Consider the following 15,865-nt stretch of genomic DNA (forward strand, 5'->3'; position numbering starts at 1 on the left):
ACAGGGACAGATATCATTAGTCAGGCAAGTTAATGATTACTGCAGAGACGTCTGCACACAATGGAAAATTCTGGCATGGACACACCTGAATTTTAAAGTAAAAACACGCCACTGCAAACCTCAAACAGAAAAGGTTATAAATTCTTATACGATTCACAGCAGAACATCTACTCATATGACCATGCTCAGGACCAAAACCTTCCAGGAAATGGATTTACCTATCAGTTTTTGGCAAAATCATTTTTGTAACAATGTGAAGTATTACTTTTTTCCATAGCACGGTGGCGCAGTGGTAGCACTGCTGCCTCGCAGTTAGGAGACCCGGGTTCGCTTCCCTGGTCTTCCCTGTGTGGAGTTTGGAGACCCGGGTTCGCTTCCCTGGTCCTCCCTGTGTAGAGTTTGCATGTTCTCCCCATGCCTGCATGGATTTCTTCCGGGTGTTCCGGTTTCCTCCCACAGTCCAAAGACATGCAGGTTAGGTGTATTGGCGATCCTAAATTGTCCCTAGTGTGTGCTTGGTGTGTGGGTGTGTGTGCGCCCTGCCCGGGGTTTGTTTCCTGCCTTGCGCCCTGTGTTGGCTGGGATTGGCTCCAGCAGACCCCCGTGACCCTGTAGTTAGAACATAGTGGGTTGGATAATGGATGGATGGATAGATGGGATGATGTTTTGCATTTAATATTTTAAAAATTAAAATTAGAGTGTACATTATGGGAAAACAGTCAGTCAGCCAGCCAGCCATTGTCCAACCTCTTATATCCTAACACAGGGTCATGGGGGTCTGCTGGAGCCAATCCCAGCCAGAACAGGGCGCAAGGCAGGAAACAAACTCCGGGCAGGGCGCACACACACCCACACACACACCAAGCAAACACTAGGGACAATTTAGGATCGCCAATGCACTTAACCTGCATGTCTTTGGACTGTGGGAGGAAACCCACGCAGACACGGGGAGAACATGCAAACTTCACGCAGGGAGGACCCGGGAAGCAAACCAGGTCTCCTTACTGCGAGGCAGCAGCACTACCCACTGCGCCACCGTGCCGCCCTCATTCCATCTATAATTCACAAAATTGTACAGGCATTAAAAAAACAAATAAAGCTATATTTTAAAAAAATCATCAATAAAATCTAAAGCAGAAACTAACATTTCCGAGTTGCTTACTTTTAAGGGTATACATTAAAATGTTTTTATTTCAGACACTGCGTACCTCTGCATGACCTCCTGGAGTGAGCGTCTTTTTGCATCTCTCACAGCGAAGACACGGTCTGTGCCAATTTCTACCCAAGGACATCACCTTCTCAGCTTTTAAAGTAAAGCAAAGACAGAAACAAAAGGGCTTTTCTAGTTTTCAAAATTGAAATCAGCTGAAAAATACAGTCTTAGAACAATGAGCTTTTCATTTGTATGAAATATACATACTTCAGCTGGTATACTAGGTTTATTTTAAAGTATCAAAAATTACAGGTAAACACTTTTACCAAGAGACGGGTGGTGTGGGTCGTGTGATTGCAGGGTGGAGGTCGAGTGTGATGGATGTTCTGTGTTGTAACTGACAGCTGTAACTTCACCTGGCAGACCTGGATTGGAGGCAAGTCAATCCGACTAGAACTGACTTGAGTTGTGATGTGATGTGTGTGGATAAGCACAGATGACACAAATTGGTGACACACAGTAAAGAGAAAAAAATGACACACAAAGCTGACATTGGATTGTTCACCTATGTGTGTTTACAGTTAATTGTAAGACTTCATTTCCAACAAATAAAAACACGTGACATTAAAAGCAGTTATTAAACTGCACTGAAATCAAGATTTTAAAATCCGAAATGCATTTATTCATTGATATATTCCGTAAACGTCTGTCTGCTCATCTTATGGACACTGTAGAGCAGGGGTACTCAATCACAGTCCTGGAGGTCTGCAGTGGCTGCAGGTTTTTGCTCCAACCCAGTTGCTTAATAAGAAGCACTTACTGCTCAAGTAACACTTCTGCTTCACTTTAGTTGTCTCGCTCGTTAAGATTTTGAACCCTTATTGCTTATTTTAGTCTTAAACAGCTGTAGTCTTGGTTTTTATTTACTCCTTATTAGCAGTAACATGCAAATGACAAAAGAGACCAGCATTTCTCCATTTCGCTTGTTACCATTTACACCTCTGTATTTATCGTGCACTAATTGGTTTAATTAAATATTTGGAAGGAAAGTGAAGAGAAAAAAGTGAAGGACTAAGAATCACTCGTCCGTTTTAGCGTTCAGATCATTCGGATGATATCCTTAGAAAGAGGAAGAAAATCCAGGATATGAGAATGACCTGACATAGCAGAGTTAAAGCACTAACGAGCCATGAAATTAAATTATTGGCAAGAATTGCTTTCTAATTAAGCAACCGGGTTAGAACAAAAACCTGCAGCCACTGCACACCTCCAGGACCGTGATTGAGTACCCCTGCTGTTCAGTGTGCTCTGGCACCTTCATATCATGGTAAGTCTGAATTACTGTAAGGCTAATTTAGTGGGGTCATTTGATTGGAGATGGAGAGAAATGAAGACAGAAAATCGACTTTCATAAAGCACAATACTGTTGGTACAAAAGATTCTGATTAAATAATGAAACCCAAGCAGATCAGAAATGCAAGACAGATGTAATAATTTCTAAACAAAATATTCACCCTCTTGGAAGTTCCAACTCTTATTACACCGAATTAGAGTGGATTTAATTTGCCTTTTTCGATGTTGACAAGGTCACTGCAAAGCAAGTTACACGAATTACAAATATAAAAAACACAAACCCCCCTTCAAGTCAGTATTTAGTAGATGTAACATTGTCAGCCATGACAGCCTGCAGTCTGTGTAGATTGGTCCCATTCATTCTGTCAGGTGTCATGGGAGTCAAAGTGAAAAACCTTATTCAAGTCCAATCACAATTCTAAATTGCTTTGAGATCTGGACTCTGACGCAGTCACTACATAACAATGTTGTTTTAAGCAATTTCTGTCCAACTTTGGCTTTAATTTTGGGGATGTCATCATGAGATACTATCGTGTGAAGCCTGAAAACAAAAAGGACTGATTTACAACCATTTGTGTTAATAGAATGTCCAGTGGAGGCTGGCTGGTCTTCTTGGCCTTTGGACCCCTGCAGATTTTATTTTCTTCTCGAGCCTAACTGAAGTGGTTTTTTTCTTTCTTACTATCCTCCCAGCCATCGGACTGAACCTTTTTCCTTTGTTACTTCTTCTTTAATATTATTGCCTAATCTTTTTTGTTTTTCTTTTTGTCATCTTATAAAGCACATGGAGCTACAGTGCTTTAATGAAAATGTGCTATAGAAATAAATGATGTTGTTGTCTTGCTGTAAAACAAAATCTCCCAAAGTGCAGGTTTCCTGCAGACTGCCTCAGGTTTTGCTCCAGTAGTTTTGTATTTTGCTGCATTCATTTTTTCCTCCCTCCCTCTCTCTGTTTGTGTCTCAGAGGCCTTCATGGGTCTGCAGCAATAGGCTGCCACAACAATGCTTCACTGTGGAGATGGTGAGCTTCTGATAGTGTGCAGTGTTTGGCTTGTGCCAACCTTCTTCCTTTGGACTTCGAGTCTCCTATGTGTCTTCAGGCAAACAGTAGCTTTTTTTTCTCTATTATAATAAAAAAATCTTGGGATGGGACGAGACGTGACTTTTTGGAATGAAGTCCCACGAGACGGAGACTTTTAACATGAGATTCTTTCAAGTCACATCATACTTACAACCTTTGGAAGCAAGTCCCGGTCATCTAACCTCTCAGTTGTGTGAATGCTTTTGGCAGACATACTTCCTGTGCTCTCAACTCTTATACATTTTATGAGGACAATAATTTTATACGTTGTAGATGACACGTCAACGACTAAGTGAAGAAGAAAGAGCAGTGCGTTGAAAACAGACCCAAAAGCATTGGAGAGAAAATAATGCAAAAAAGAACAATAATAATCTATGTGCAAATTCAGAAAATAAGGAAAGTAATAATCAGCCCGGACCAAGTGGAAATGAAAACATTGCAGGTCTAGTCAGGGTCAGAAATAAAAGACAAAGTAGAACTTCATAAAGATGTTCAAAAATGTTGGCGTGATACACATGCAGAGCAGGTTAGAAATTATGAAAGCAATGAAATTCGAAAGGCTCAAAAAAAACGCTGGAGCGATACACATGCAGAGCGAAATTATCGATCGGTTACATGGCAAATTGGTTAAATGCGTATCAATAGATTTTCCTGAAGCAGTTGGTGGTGATGATGCGGAAGATGAAAACATCAATTTACAATATCCCATAGAATATCTACAAGCGTTAACACCGTCTGGTGAATTACTGTTGAGAGAAGGATGTATCGTAATGTTATTGCGTAATTTATGTCTGAGTGATGGGCTATGCAATAGGACAAGATTAGTTGTATTAAAAATTGGACAAACAATTCTAAGATGTAAAATTTTAACAGATGACAGGAAAGGTAATGTAGTACATCTTCTGCGAATAACATTAGACACAAAAGGAGATCTTGATATGCCATTCGTATTAAAACATTTACAGTTTCCCGTGAGAATGGCTTGTGCTATGACAATTAACAAATCACAGGGACAAACATTCAAAAAAGTCGGTTTATTTATTAGAGAGAAAGAAACGATATTCACTCACGGGCAGTTATATGTTGCGTTGTCTCAATGTAAATCCAAACAAGGAATCAAAATTCAATGATTCCATTGAATCAGAAAAGTTAATTCCAAATATTGTTTTTACTGAAGTTTTAAAGTAAAAATGAAAACAATGCATGTGTAACAATACCCATGAAAATAACAATCTGTTTAAATTGTATATCTGGTTAACCAAACCCGAGGATTGGCGAGTGAAGCGAGGAGGGGGCAGAGCCCCCTAGTTTTTTTTTTTTTTAAAGAAAAAAACGGTGTCTTTCTCACTGCCCCTCACCCAGAACATTGCGACTTGTGAAGCACCTGGGCGACAGTTGGTGTGTGCACTGTGTCTTATCCGCTGTAGTTTGTTTCTTGTTCGGGTCTCATTAGTTACCTGGTGGCCTCTATTATTAGTTTTATTCTTGCATGATCACACAGTTTTTATGGATGGCCTTGTCCATAAATAAGCTGTACCAAATTGTTTCCATTTCTTCATGGCTGATTTAACTGGACTTCATGGGCTTTCCAGTAACACGCCTATTTTCTTTTCTCCATCCCCTGACCTGTACTTTTCAGTCACCTTTTGACAGAGCTGCATGTTCTTTTGTCTTCATTGTAGATTAGAACATGATACTGACTTGGAACTTTCAGATACAGAAGTGCATTTATGCTACAATCAAGTGAAACCTCAGACAGGTCACCTCCATTGAAATAACGTCTGAAGCCAATTGGCTATACCAGTGAAGATTTAGGTGTGTCATAATAAAGGGGATGAATACTTATGTGTTTATATTTGTAACTATGCGCTGTTGTGGAGAGGGAGGCTGAACGTACCCCAAGGAGATGCAGTCACTTCTCCGAAACCCATGTTAAACGGTGATATAATAAGAATCAAATAACAGTTATTTTTTTTTACCTCCTCTTTGCTCGATCAGCTGCTGGTTTGCTGTTGCTCCCGTGCATTTTGGGCGGCGCTTCGAATGTTTCAAAGTCACTGCCTTGTCTCTCTTCTCCCCCAGACATCCTCGAACACTATTCGATCTCTTTTCGCTGTTCCATTATTTCACCGAGTAATATTTTCCATTTGTTTGTGCTAATGTGAGCTTTACTCTCATTTTCTTGAGACTTTCGAATTTTCCTACTTCCATTATCCCTAACCTGCTCTGCATGTGTATCACGGGACTTGCTTCCAAAGATTGTAAGTATGACGTGACTCGACCATCTCGCGGGACATGAAAGTGTCTCTCTGTCTCTCACAGATCGCTCTTCAAAAGATCACTTCACGTCGCAAAGTTTTTTTTTTTATAATACACATATTAATTTAGACCACTTTATAGAGATCTGTTCAATAGAAAAATAGATAAAATTAAATCCACTGAGATTCAATGCTGTATAATAATAAAATATAAAAACATCCAAGGAGGTGAATACTTTATATAGGCATTATAAGCTTAAACTCTGGAAAACGAAAAAATATTACCAGTATGGTCTATAATGTCGAAAGTATACACTTTAAAGAAAATAGTAAATTATTTTCAAAAATTTTATTACTTACCAAAATAGACTACCTTTCCACAGCCAGGGCAAAGTGAGGTTTCCCCAGCAAAAGTCTTAACACGTACAGAAGCAGCTGAAATAAAAATAATTGCTTCTTTTAGTTATGGTACACTGTAATCTCTCCAACTTTATTATGAAAAGTCATCTGTGATAACAAATACTATGAATAAATGCGTAAAGTACACTATCAGTTTAAATGAAATGCAAATTCAGGAGTCAACTTATTTATATTTGAGGAGATTTCAGATATCCATTTTGATAAATATACATTGTAACAGATAGAGGGCGCTGTTGCTCCCTTGATCCCTTGTTTGAGACGCCAGACACCAGATAAAAGTCCAATATGACTTTCTTTATAATACAGTAATAATGTGCACCAAGCACTCTACACTCCACTATACTCATATAATACAATCAATAATTAATACTCCACTCCCAGATGCGTTGCCACCCTTCCACCCAGCTCAGCTCAACGTGTGGGATTTCCCACAATCCTTTTGTAGTCCTTGACCCAGAAGTGGTTCTGTCCCTCAGTCCATGCGACTTTCTATCACTTCCGGGTCAGGTAAAAACTTCTCCTTTTCTTCAGCCTGGAAGTATATCATTTCTTCCTTTCCTGTGACTTGGAAATACTTCCGGGCTATACGGAAAGCATAAATCCCTGGGCCTCCCTGCAGCGACTCCTGGCGGCCCCCATGGTATCCAGCAGGGCTGTGAAGAAAAACTCCAAGGTCCATGATTCCCTGCTGGCATTCGGGGCACCTCCATGCTGCAAGGAGGGCTCCATCTGGCGGCTTGGAGGTGTTGGCCGGAATATATGGCCGGCAATCCCTCACAACATATACTGTATGCTACATTTCAGCCTTCCTGTTTTATGGTGCAATGCTACAATTTGTCTATGTGCTGTATCAATATAGGATTAAAATGCCTCTTTGCCGGGGCCATAAACAGTGGTGTGTATTTTTAGCAGATTTTTTTTTATTTTTGCAAAGATAAAACAATGTTCCTCTCTTAAAGTGATACAAGGCATACACATAGATCAATGATGATAGGTGGAAACAAGCCCTTCTTACATAATTTAGCAAATGAGGAATGGCAGCCAAGGTTGAAAATTTAAGACAATAGAATAGAGTCCACCTGCTACAACCCTGGGATCAAGGTTATCTATCTTACTAAACCACAGTTAATATATGCATGACGCCCGCCCCAGAGTCCAGAGTCAAACGCAGCGACTTCCCAAAACGCGGCGGCTTCCCAGAGTCAGTAGGTGGCGCCCAAACAACACAACCTGTAAACTAGACTTGCTCTAATCCACTGTGCCAGTAATGTAGATCACATAACGGTCATTCAGTTTGGCGCCCGCCCCAGGGTCCAGAGTCAAACGCAGCGGCTTCCCAAAACACGGCGGCTTTCCAGAGTCAGTAGGTGGCGCCCAAATAACACAACGTAATGCGCCGTGGCGCCCGCCCCAGAGTCAAACGCAGCAGTTTCCCAGAGTCAGTAGGTGGCGCCCAAACAACACAACCTGTGAGCTACACTTGCTCTAATCCACTGTGCCAGTAATATAGAGCACATAATGGTCACAGACTCTAACCCAGCGGCTTCCCAGACTCCGTGGCTGGCACACGAACTCCACAACCTGTAAACTGAACTTGCTGTGCTCCACTCTGCCAGCAGTCGGTGTCAGCAAAGGCAACGGAATCACGTCTCCACAAAATGAAACCGCTTTAGTACAGATATGCTGATTTAATTAAATGACATTTCCCCAGACGCACCCACCCTCCATGATATGTCATCCATCCAGATATCGGACGGAACAGAAACTGACTGCCATTCTTGGATTTCCGATTCGCTAGCGAATAGCAGGCTTACTTGTTATGTAAGACTATGCAGTTATAACCTTGATTTGCTCATGTCTAATGTTGAACCAATAATAAAAAAATCTTACAAAGATGAACTAATGAGCAAACATGTTATTTCGACATATTGCTGCCATCTCTGAGTCCCGACTCAGTTCCCAGTTATACAGTATGTAGTGCTTTGAAGTGTATTAGGTCCGTCTATTGACTGGACTTGCCTTCCACAGTTCAATGGTATCCTGTTAAATTGTAGGACAATACTAAACTGGCCCAGAGTTGGGCATCCATATTACTAACCGAGAATGGTAAACCGGATGGCATGGACGCAGGGACACGGCGATGGGACCATGAGACGTACTGCGCAGGCGCGTATAGCGCGCGTCTCATAAACCGCACGCAAAGTCTTATCCACCGCGCACGAAGGAGTCACGGCCCAAAAACAAAAGAGCTCAACTGACGTGAATGAGTAGTGGAGCAACAAGGCGCCAATAGCTAACGACTACCGACACAGCCACACAAATAAGAGGACTCTGCGCTGCAGCCCAGATTCAAATGGAAGAGGCTACGGAGGCCCCATGGGTCCATAAAGTACGGAAGGCGCAGGCTTCACCGCCATATTGTGAGTGGCACTACTGTGGAGTGAAGGCACAGGCGTCACCGCCATATTGTGAGTGGCACCACTGCGGAGAGAAGTAAACACGCATCTGAAACTGTGGAAGCAAAGCAGACATGGGTTCAAAACGAACGAGATCGATTGACGGATATACAAACAATGTATTTCAGGATACCCAACGCCAGGGGTAGGCAAGTGAAGCGAGCAGGGGGCAGAGCCCCCTTGTTTCAATGTCTATAATACATTGGCATTTCCTGTGACGCTAGCTCCTGTCTTAGTCATTTTCTTAATAGGCAAATTCACTCTGTGAACCGAAACTAGAAAAGTGGGTACAAGAAGGAGTGGAAAAATATAAATTTACATTTTCTACAAACATAGGACTGAAACACAATTTTGTTTACTTAGGATTAGTGATATTCTTAACTGTTTTACTACAACATAAAAATAAGACTAAAAAAGCCACTTTTTGTGTCAAAGCCTAAGTTTTTCTAGCTTCTTTTTCTTTTCATCTGTATTTTGCAGAATTTAAGTTGCATTACAAAAAAAAGAGTTGACAAGGAATTTGGGGAGCAAAAGATTTATTTAAATAAATATCTGTAGTGAAGCTGCTCTGTGTTTGTTGATGTACCAGATATGGAAAAGACAACACAACAATACTGTGCAAAAGCAAGTTGACTAACGGAGAGCTAACCCCAATTTTATAACAGAAATCCAATTACAGCTAAACATTTCCTGCAGTTAAAAGCTAACATTTATCTGATAATAATAATGAAGCTGGAAATGTCTCGCATACATTTCAGAAGCAGAAGTCCAGTTGTTTTCTTCTTCCTTCAACCTTAATACTTTTAATCTGTTTATAAGCATTGGCCCAAACATTTCAAGGGACAGTCAATGAATAATCCTGATAACAACACTCGCTTCTTTACAGAATTTAAGTAATATATTTCAAGCATCAGCAATTAGGATAACCAAATTTTCTGTGTTGCTTTCACTGCAAAAAATGAAATCTAAGCAAGTAAGAAGTACTTACAGTATATCATGGCATTATATTTTGGTTTCCTTATTGTAAGAATTATTGACTTATCAAAACATTTGTATTTATGATTATTTGGCTTACTTATTATTTGGCCCAAGGTTGCAGCTCGATGATCGACTTTGTAATCGTGTCATCAGATCTGCGACCTTATGTCTGGACACTCGGGTGAAGAGAGGGGCTGAGCTGTCAACTGATCACCACCTGGTGGTAAGTTGGATCAGATGACGGGAGAGGCTGCCGGACAGACCAGGCAGACCCAAACGAACAATGAGGTTCTGCTGGGAATGTCTGGCAAAGGAACCAGTCAGAAAGATCTTTAACTGCCACCTCCGGTAGAACTTCAACCTCATTCCGAGGGAGGCGAAGGACATGGAGTCTGAATGGGCCATGTTCCGAGCCTCCATTGTCAAAGCAGCAGAACGGAACTGTGGCCACAAGGTTGTCGGTGCCTCTCGTGGCGGAAATCCACGAACCTGGTGGTGGACACCTAAGGTTCGAAAGGCTGTCAAGCTGAAGAAAGAGTCCTATCGGGTCTGGTTGACCAGTGGGACTCCAGACGCAGCTGAGGGGTACCGGCGGGCCAAGCACATGGCGGCATCGGCTGTTGCAGAGGCAAAAACTCGGGCAAGGGAGGAAGGTTTGGGGAAGCCATGGAAAATGACTTTCGGTCTGAACCGAAAAGGTTCTGGGAAACCGTCAAGGCGCCTCAGGAGGGGAAAGCAGTGCTCCACCAACACTGTGTACAGTGAAGATGGGGCCCTGCTGACTTCAACTGCAGAAGTTATTGACCGGTGGAAGGAATACTTTGAGGATCTTCTCAATCCCACCAGCATGTCTTCCCTAGAGGAAGCAGAGCTGGAGGACTCTGGGGGGGGGCCCGTCCATAACAGGGGCCGAGGTCACCGAGGTAGTTAAAAAGTTCTGAGGTGGCAGGGCCCCTGGGGTGGACGAGGTTCACCCTGGGTTCCTCAAGGCTCTGGATGTTGCGGGGCTGTCCTGGTTGACACGTCTCTGCAACATCGCATGGACATCGGGGGCAGTGCCTCTGGATTGGCAAACCAGGGTGGTGGTTTCCCTTTTTAAGTAGGGTGACCGGAGGATGTGCTCCAACTATAGGGGGAATCACACTCCTCAGCCTCCCCGGTAAGGTCTATTCAGGGGTGCAGGAGAAGTGAGTTCGGTCGATGGTCGAATCTCGGATTCAAGAGGAACAATGCGGATTCCGTCCCGGCCGTGGAACACTGGACCAGCTCTACTCTCTGGCCAGGATCCTGGAGGGGGCATGGGAGTTTGCCCAACCAGTCCACATGTGTTTTGTAGATTTGGAGAAGGCATTCGACTGTGTCCCTTGAAGCATCCTGTGGGGTGTGCTCCAAGAGTACGGGGTACAAGGCTCGTTGTTACGAGCTATCCAGTCCCTGTACAGGAGGAGCAGGAGCTTGGTCTGCATTGCCGGTAATAAGTCGGACTCGTTTCCTGTTGAGGTTGGACTCCGCCAGGGCTGCCCTTTGTCACCGATTCTGTTCATAAGTTATATGGACAGAATTTCTAGGCGCAGCCAAGGAGCGGTAGGGGTTCTTGTTCGGTGACCTCAGAATCTCGTCTCTGCTATTTGCGGATGACGTGGTTCTGTTGGCTTCATCGGACAGTGACCTCCAGCTCTCACTGGAGCGGTTCGCAGCCGACTGAGGTGGTGGGGATGAGAGTCAGCATCTCTAAATCCGAGGCCATGGTTCTCAGCCGGAAAAGGGTGGAATGCTCTCTCCGGGTTGGGAGCACAGTACTGCCTCAAGTGGAGGAGTTCAAGTATCTTGGGGTCTTGTTCAAGAGTGAGGGAAGAATGGAGCGGGAGGTTGACAGACGGATCCGTGCGGCATCCGCAGTAATGCGGGCTCTGCAACGGTCCGTCGTGGTGAAGAGAGAGGTGAGCCAAAAGGCGAGGCTGTTGATTTACCAGTCGATCTACATTCCCATGAGCTTTGGGTAGTGACCGAAAGAGCAAGATCGCGGATACAAGCGGCTGAAATGAGTTTTCTCCGCAGGGTGGCTGGACTTTCCCTTAGAGATAGGGTGAGGAGTTCAGTTATCCGGGAGGGACTGGGAGTAGAGTCGCTGCTCCTCCGCATTGAGAGGAGTCAGTGGAAGTGGTTCGGGCATCTGGTTAGGATGCCCCCTGGATGCCTCCCTGGGGGGGGGGGGGTGTTCCGGACATGCCCCACTGGGAGAACTGGGAAGACCCAGGACATGCTGGAGGGATTATATCTCCCGGCTGGCCTTGGAACGCCTCGGGGTCCTCCCAGAGGAGCTGGAGGAGGTGGGCGGGGGGGAGGAAGGTCTGGGCTTCCCTGCTTAGGCTGCTGCCCCTGCGACCCGACCTCGGATAAGCGGTGGATAATGGATGGATGGATGGCTTACTTTAAGAAATCTCGTCAAGTAAATTTTGCTCACCCCATTGGCAGATTTTTTTGCTAAATAAAATCAAAACAACTCCCATTTAAAGTTTTTTTTGTCTGGTTTTTCCATATGCATTTTTGCAGTGGGATGGCATGGTGGCGCAGTGGTAGCGCTGCTGCCTTGCAGTTAGGAGACCCGGGTTCGCTTCCCGGGTCCTCCCTGCATGGAGTTTGCATGTTCTCCCTGTGTCTGTGTGGGTTTCCTCCCATAGTCGAAAGACAGGCAGGTTAGGTGCACTGGCCATCCTAAATTGTCTCTGGTGTGTGCTTGGTGTGTGTGTGTGTGTGTGTGCCCTGCGGTGGGCTGGCGCCCTGCCCGGGGTTTGTTTCCTGCCTTGAGCCCTGTGTTGGCTGGGAATGGCTCCAGCAGATACCTGTGACCCTGTAGTTAGGATATAGCGGGTTGGATAATGGATGGACGGATTTTTGAAAAAAAAAGAAAAAGAAAATGCAAACACAAAAATTGACAGATAGACAACACATAATCAGAAAACATACCAAGTAGGAGAAAGTTTAAATTATGATGAAATGGACTACAAGCTAAAACTACATAAAGCAAAAATGTCTAAAACTCAGATATTTTCTCTTAAATGTCATTCATTGTCTTAGCCAGAAATTTTTACTGGTAGTGTTACTGAAGAGGAAGGGCTGTAAAGAAAATATTTTAAGAAGCAAAGAGGGTCACTAGCCTATTAAAATTCCTTGGTGAAGTGCCGATCTGACTCATTCAATCATTTAGCTAAACATTTACTGCCACTGTTCATTTCTATTTTAAACTCATAACTGCTGTAAGGAGTATCTAATGGATTCAGTCCAAAACAATTTTAAAAATGTGCATGTGCCTATAGATTAAAACACATTAAAGATGCAGTTAAATTTTTTTCCATGGGTATCTGATACGGTATTTGAAAATCAAAGACTGGAAGAGAAAGAGAAAAGATAGATAACAACACAGAAAAATAATAAAGATGCTATAGTATTGAAGGCAGAGCATGGCAGTCACACCACCAGGGCAGAAACTAAAAAAAGAATGAGAAGCAAGTTGGCCTTTCAGCTCCCAACCAGGTGAAGAGCAGAGAGCCGCTAATTACTGAAACCAGATGAGCCGTTAATCCCTACAGAAGTCAAGATACAGCAGGTTGGAAACAGAAGACGTCGAGTGATTAAGAGAGATGCATATGGGATTTACAATTAAAAACTAGTGCCAACTTGGCCAAAATAGATCCCAAGGGGATCAAGGGTGCTGTGCTGTGGAAAGTAAGAAGAACATAGAGGGCCAGAGGTCTCCAACTCCAGTTCTGGAGAGCTACTGTGGCTGCAGGTTTTCATTCTAATCCTTATCTTAATTAGTGACCACATTTTGCTGCTAATTAACTCTCTCCCTTAATTTTAAGACTCAGGCCCCTTAATTATTTCTTTTTTCCTTAATTAGCAACCAAACAATATTAAAACACAAAATGAACCAACACATAAACAACAACCTGTGTCCATCACACAATAACTGAAAATAAAGAAAGGTGAAGGCCTCAGCAATGTTGATCTGCTCAGGTCCGCGAAACATTTTGATAGCGCTCTTAAAAAGAAAATCAACAGTTTTAGAAATGTCTGCCATGGCAGAATGAGCGCAGTGGAATTAAATAACAGGTTTAATTAGCAACGAGAATTGGCTTCAAATTAAGAAACTGAATGAAGTGAAGTCGGTTGGAGTTTGAGGCCCCAACTTAGTTGGTCATCTGTTGGCTCACTTACATCAAATTTATATGTTTAAGTGCCATTTAAGGAAAAAAAGATTCAATTCAGCAGTCAGAGACTCAAGAAAAGTCAATTAAAATAAAGGGAAATAGTGACTCGTTTTTACTGCTAATTAACTAAATTAAGAAAAGGAGTTGGAATGAAAACTTGCAGCCACAGTAACTCTCCAGGACTGGAGTTGGAGGACCCTGGTCTAGAGTATCAAAAGCTGAAGGACAATATGGGGGCAGCATCAAAACATATGGAGAAAAGTACCAGTTACCTTTAGAGCTGGGATTAGTAGCCAAACACACGGTTAAAAACTTAAACCAAGTACGTTGGCAAATAATTGATGTTTTAAGAAGAATGGCATATTAAAAAGAAACAGTGAGTATCTCAGGGTAAAAGGAGAGAGGATCAGATGTCATCTCTCTAAATCTAGTATGATGGTAAAGTTCTGTGCCCAGCTTTATTTAAAGCAGAATATGTGGTGTAGACGAACTACAGACAGCTTGGAAGAGAGAAGATCAAAAGTTCTTTTAATATTGGTTTAGTTTTTCTTAATGTTAATAAACACCATTACTTTTGTGATATGCCCACTTAGCCATTTAAAAGCATCTTTGCCTCATGGGTACCACCTGGTTTCATGGAGGCAAGCATTTTGTGGTTAGCAATAATACCCACTGGAGGCAGCATGACTTGCAGGGGACATCATGTGCTTGTCATTTTGCTGACAGTATAAATAACAGTGGCATGCATTCTGATGTGTGCAAGATTTGGATTTAAATAAAAAGAAAATCAATTGCAATAGCAGGGATTAGCTAGGAAAAGGATTCTAGAAATGTTTAGAACTTTGAACTTAGCCTCAACGGTGATCAAATGGTGTGGGAGAAAGTGGACAGTCTTGCTTGATGCCTTTTTAAATTTGAAAAGGTTGAAAGACAACTAAATTTGTAAATAAGGTCAAAAGGAGAGGTCTTGATCACATTAATAAACACCGTGTCAGACCATTAACATGGAAGCAGCAGATACAAGATGGCTATGAATGAAATTGGTCTGATTGGAAAGAACGATTTGGCGTATTTTAGGACTGATTTCAAGTGTCTGGTAAGTAATCTTATTCACTTTGTAAGCAGCCTGGCATTGGAGTTCATCATGGAAATCCGGTGGTAATTTGAACGTTTAGAAGCGTCCTTTCCCTGTTTCAGGATCTGTTCATGCTAAAGGTCAATGAGGAATTAATTTTTTGTGGATAAAATACAAGAGTTTACATTTTGAAAAAGTGGGATAGATAACGGATTGTTAAAAAAAAAAAAAAGGCTGGTAGGAGACAATATTGACTCTTGCCCATAGAGATCAAAGCCTGCTTAAATTTAGTTGGTCATAGAATCTATCAAGGAGATTCCTTTCTCAGAATTATTAGGAAGCGTGAGAACGTCTACTGGATAGCCACAAAGACCCTTTGCATGATGATTAAGCTTTATTTGAAACTGTCTGTATGCTTCCTTCGATTCTCCACAAAAATTTTAATTTTTCCCTGTTTATTTTTTTACTAGACATTTCAACCATCAACACGGGAGATGTTCAGAACAGCATGGGGAAAAAAGTGAAATGCGTGCAGTAAATGGAGGGAGGCCTACAGACAATTTCTAGACAAGTTTAAGTTAGAAAGCATATGGACATGGTGGCCACCCTGTAGAAAGAGTTTAAATGCATATCTAAATGAACAGCTAAGAACAAATACAGTGATCCCTCGCTATATCGCGCTTCGCCTTTCACGGCTTCACTCTATCGCGGATTTTATATGTAAGTATATTTAAATATATATCGCAGATTTTTTGCTGGTTCGTGGATTTCTGAGGACAATGGGTCTTTTAATTTCTGGTACATGCTTCCTCAGTTGGTTTGCCCAGTTGATTTCATACAAGGGACGCTATTGGCAGATGGCTGAGAAGCTACCCAACTT

The 15,865-nt window shown here is 42.5% G+C and overlaps 1 protein-coding gene across 1 annotated transcript in view; it reads right to left on the reverse strand.

Moving 5' to 3' along the window:
• The window catches only part of crip3 (cysteine-rich protein 3), a 129,837-nt gene that overhangs the window by 23,511 nt on the left and 90,461 nt on the right, over positions 1–15,865 (reverse strand). The window contains exons 5-6 of the mRNA XM_028820579.2: positions 6,206–6,280; positions 1,209–1,303 (exon numbers count right to left, since the gene is read on the reverse strand). Of these exons, the coding sequence (XP_028676412.2) occupies positions 1,209–1,303; positions 6,206–6,280 (170 nt within the window). The remainder of the gene's footprint in view (positions 1–1,208; positions 1,304–6,205; positions 6,281–15,865) is intronic.

Source organism: Erpetoichthys calabaricus, chromosome 15, assembly GCF_900747795.2.
Source record: "Erpetoichthys calabaricus chromosome 15, fErpCal1.3, whole genome shotgun sequence".
NCBI classification, from domain to species: domain Eukaryota; kingdom Metazoa; phylum Chordata; class Cladistia; order Polypteriformes; family Polypteridae; genus Erpetoichthys; species Erpetoichthys calabaricus.